Source organism: Tupaia chinensis, unplaced genomic scaffold, assembly GCF_000334495.1.
Source record: "Tupaia chinensis unplaced genomic scaffold, TupChi_1.0 Scaffold000478_3, whole genome shotgun sequence".
NCBI lineage: Eukaryota > Metazoa > Chordata > Mammalia > Scandentia > Tupaiidae > Tupaia > Tupaia belangeri.
The window spans coordinates 8,421,596-8,424,095 of NW_006159990.1; the positions used below are offsets into that span (position 1 = coordinate 8,421,596).

Sequence of the window (2,500 nt, forward strand, 5' to 3'; positions counted from 1 at the left end):
AGCAACCATGACTTGTTCAAGGATCTTGGGATGGCACACACACACCCGGCATGAGTTTAAGCTGCCGGGTCCGGGACTCAAACTGTAGTCGACTACATGGGAGTCCAGTGACATAGCCATTAATGCTAACTGCTGGTCCCTATTTTTCCATCCTGTCAGGATTTGGGGCATACACACATGGCTGTTTTATTTTTCAAGATGCCAGAGCTGGGGTTTGAACCACAGCTGGTTACATGGGATCCGATTCCCTTGACCACTAGGCTATGGGCTTGACCCTCAGTGACAAGCTTGACTCTTAACTCAGTGTACATCTTTGATAAATAGTAAGTGAAGGACGGACACATACAGGTTTTTACCTGTCGTTTCTCTCCCTCATGCTTCTCTATGTCAGAGTGCTGTTGCAGGCGGTTCAGGCACTCTGTCCTCTCTGCTGAGAGTCGTTCCAACATCAGTTTGTCCAAAACACGCATCTAGGATTCAAGGGAACAGAGTACGTGACTAGGATGATCTAAGGATGGGGGCCCTGGTGTTTCAACTCCTGAGGATAGGCTCAGGGGGACCAAGTGGAATGTGGGGAAACTTCAGCTCCTCATTCTATTCTAGTTTGACCTAGTGGGTTGTCAGAAAAATAGTGAAACATTTTTGCATAGAAAAACAGAAAAATATGTCTGATTTTCTGACAACTCAATAGTATTCATGAATTCTTTTTCAGAATTCTTGAACATGTTCCTATAAGGCCAATGTTTCTTTTTCTTTGAAGTTTCCTATAGGGAATAAGCATTCGCCAGAGAGATGAGAGAGAGAGTGCATGCGAGCGTGCACTCCCTGGGAGGATGACCATGCAATCCCTTCTCCTCTGGCGATTTCGGGCATGCATGCACATGTGCTTGGTGTGTTTTTAAAACTACTAGGTCCAGGACTCGAACCAGTCAGCCATGTAGAATTCAGCCACCTTAACCACCATGCCACTGGCTGGCCCTTTCTTATTTCTGGAAGTCCTGAAAGGTTTAAGAGACTATGAATACATGGTAAACATACAACCTGAACCTATATAGACCTTATAAGCAAATGAGAATTTTTATAAGCCTTAGAACACTATTTTCAAGACTACTATAAAGAAGAACTCTTTCTAAAATCATAGAGATACTCCCCTAATCCCCATACATGCTTTTAAAAGTGTTGGTGGCAGGTCAGCTGGTGCTGTGGTGTTTAAGGCAGCTGGATCCCACATGATCAAATCCTGGACCTGGGGGCTTGAAAAACCCTCTGGACACATGTGTGCCTAAAATCCTGAAAGGAGGGAGAGCTGGAGGAGAAAGGATTGCAGAATGACCATGCCCCATGGGAGGTAGTTTCTCACCCCTCTCCATCCCCCACAAGCACACATGCTCTCTAGAAAAATTAAAAAAAAAAAAAAAAAGTTAGTGGCTGCCTAAGAGATAGTGAAACAAGTGGAATACTCAAATCTATCCTGATTTTTCAGTGATAAAATATTTTGGGTGCTTCAGTAAAGATCGTTGAAGCATGAGCATGTATTAAAATGGCATGGAAGGCACCAGCAGGCGGAGTGGTGGTTAAAGTGCTCCCATATGGCCAACTACGGTTCCAGTCCTAGACCCTGTAGCTTGGAAATCATGCCAGGTACATGTGCATGCATGTCCAAAATCCCGAGAGGAAACTGGAGAAGGAATTGTGGCATAAGCAACCCCCTGAGGGGTGATTTCTCACGTTTTCTCCTCTGTTTCTCTCCAGCGAGCATAGTTGCCCTGTGGCAAAAACAAACTTACAAATAAATAATGTGAAAACCTAAAAGCCAAAACCCAAACAAACAAAAGTAAAATGGTATGGAAGGAGTTTAAAGGGTTTCTTCAGAGAACAAGTGATTACCACCTTTAGCCCTGGACCCCCCTCCATCCTGACATTTCCTGTAGGACACTAATGCCCAGCAGGGCCAAACTTGGAGTGTTTAACAAGGTCAAAGAAGAGAAAGAAACTACCATTAGCAGGACGCAGCCCACAGAAGCTAACTAGTGAGCGCTTCCCTAGCAAGGACACTCATGGCATTCCACAGATGTTCAAGAAATTAAGATATTTATATAAAGAAAGGAAAGATGAGTTCTGGACATATGGTGAGCACCTTCTGTTTGCCTCTTCAGCCTACACATCTTTCTTTGAACTGCTTTCCTCTTTTCTAGGACTAGCCTGCTCCCCCACCTCTTTATCCTCTTCCTACAGATGGCTTGGACAAGAGCAAGCCATCTGCGTTCGTGTGGCTTCATTCTTAGGTTGATCAGCTCAGGGAGGAGACCTGACTCATGCTGGGCCAGATGCTTTTCCCTGCAATGAGAATTAGGACTGAAATTCCACACTGCAATCTGTTACCTTCCTTGGATGGAAGTGAGGTCCCTGAGGCATCCCAGCATTCATCTAATACAGTCCTCTTAGGGCTTAGGCTAGCTGCAGTGGAGTTTTATACACAAAATAGCCTTGACTAATATAT

At 44.6% G+C, this 2,500-nt stretch overlaps 1 protein-coding gene across 1 annotated transcript in view; it reads right to left on the bottom strand.

Moving 5' to 3' along the window:
• Window positions 1–470, bottom strand: part of LOC102482707 (ankyrin repeat domain-containing protein 6) — a gene marked incomplete at its 5' end in the record, with an annotated part of 5,127 nt that extends 4,657 nt beyond the window's left edge. Inside the window, 1 exon segment of the mRNA XM_006156123.3 lies at window positions 357–470. Coding sequence (XP_006156185.2) covers window positions 357–470 — 114 coding nt within the window.
• Window positions 471–2,500: the final 2,030 nt, after the last annotated feature.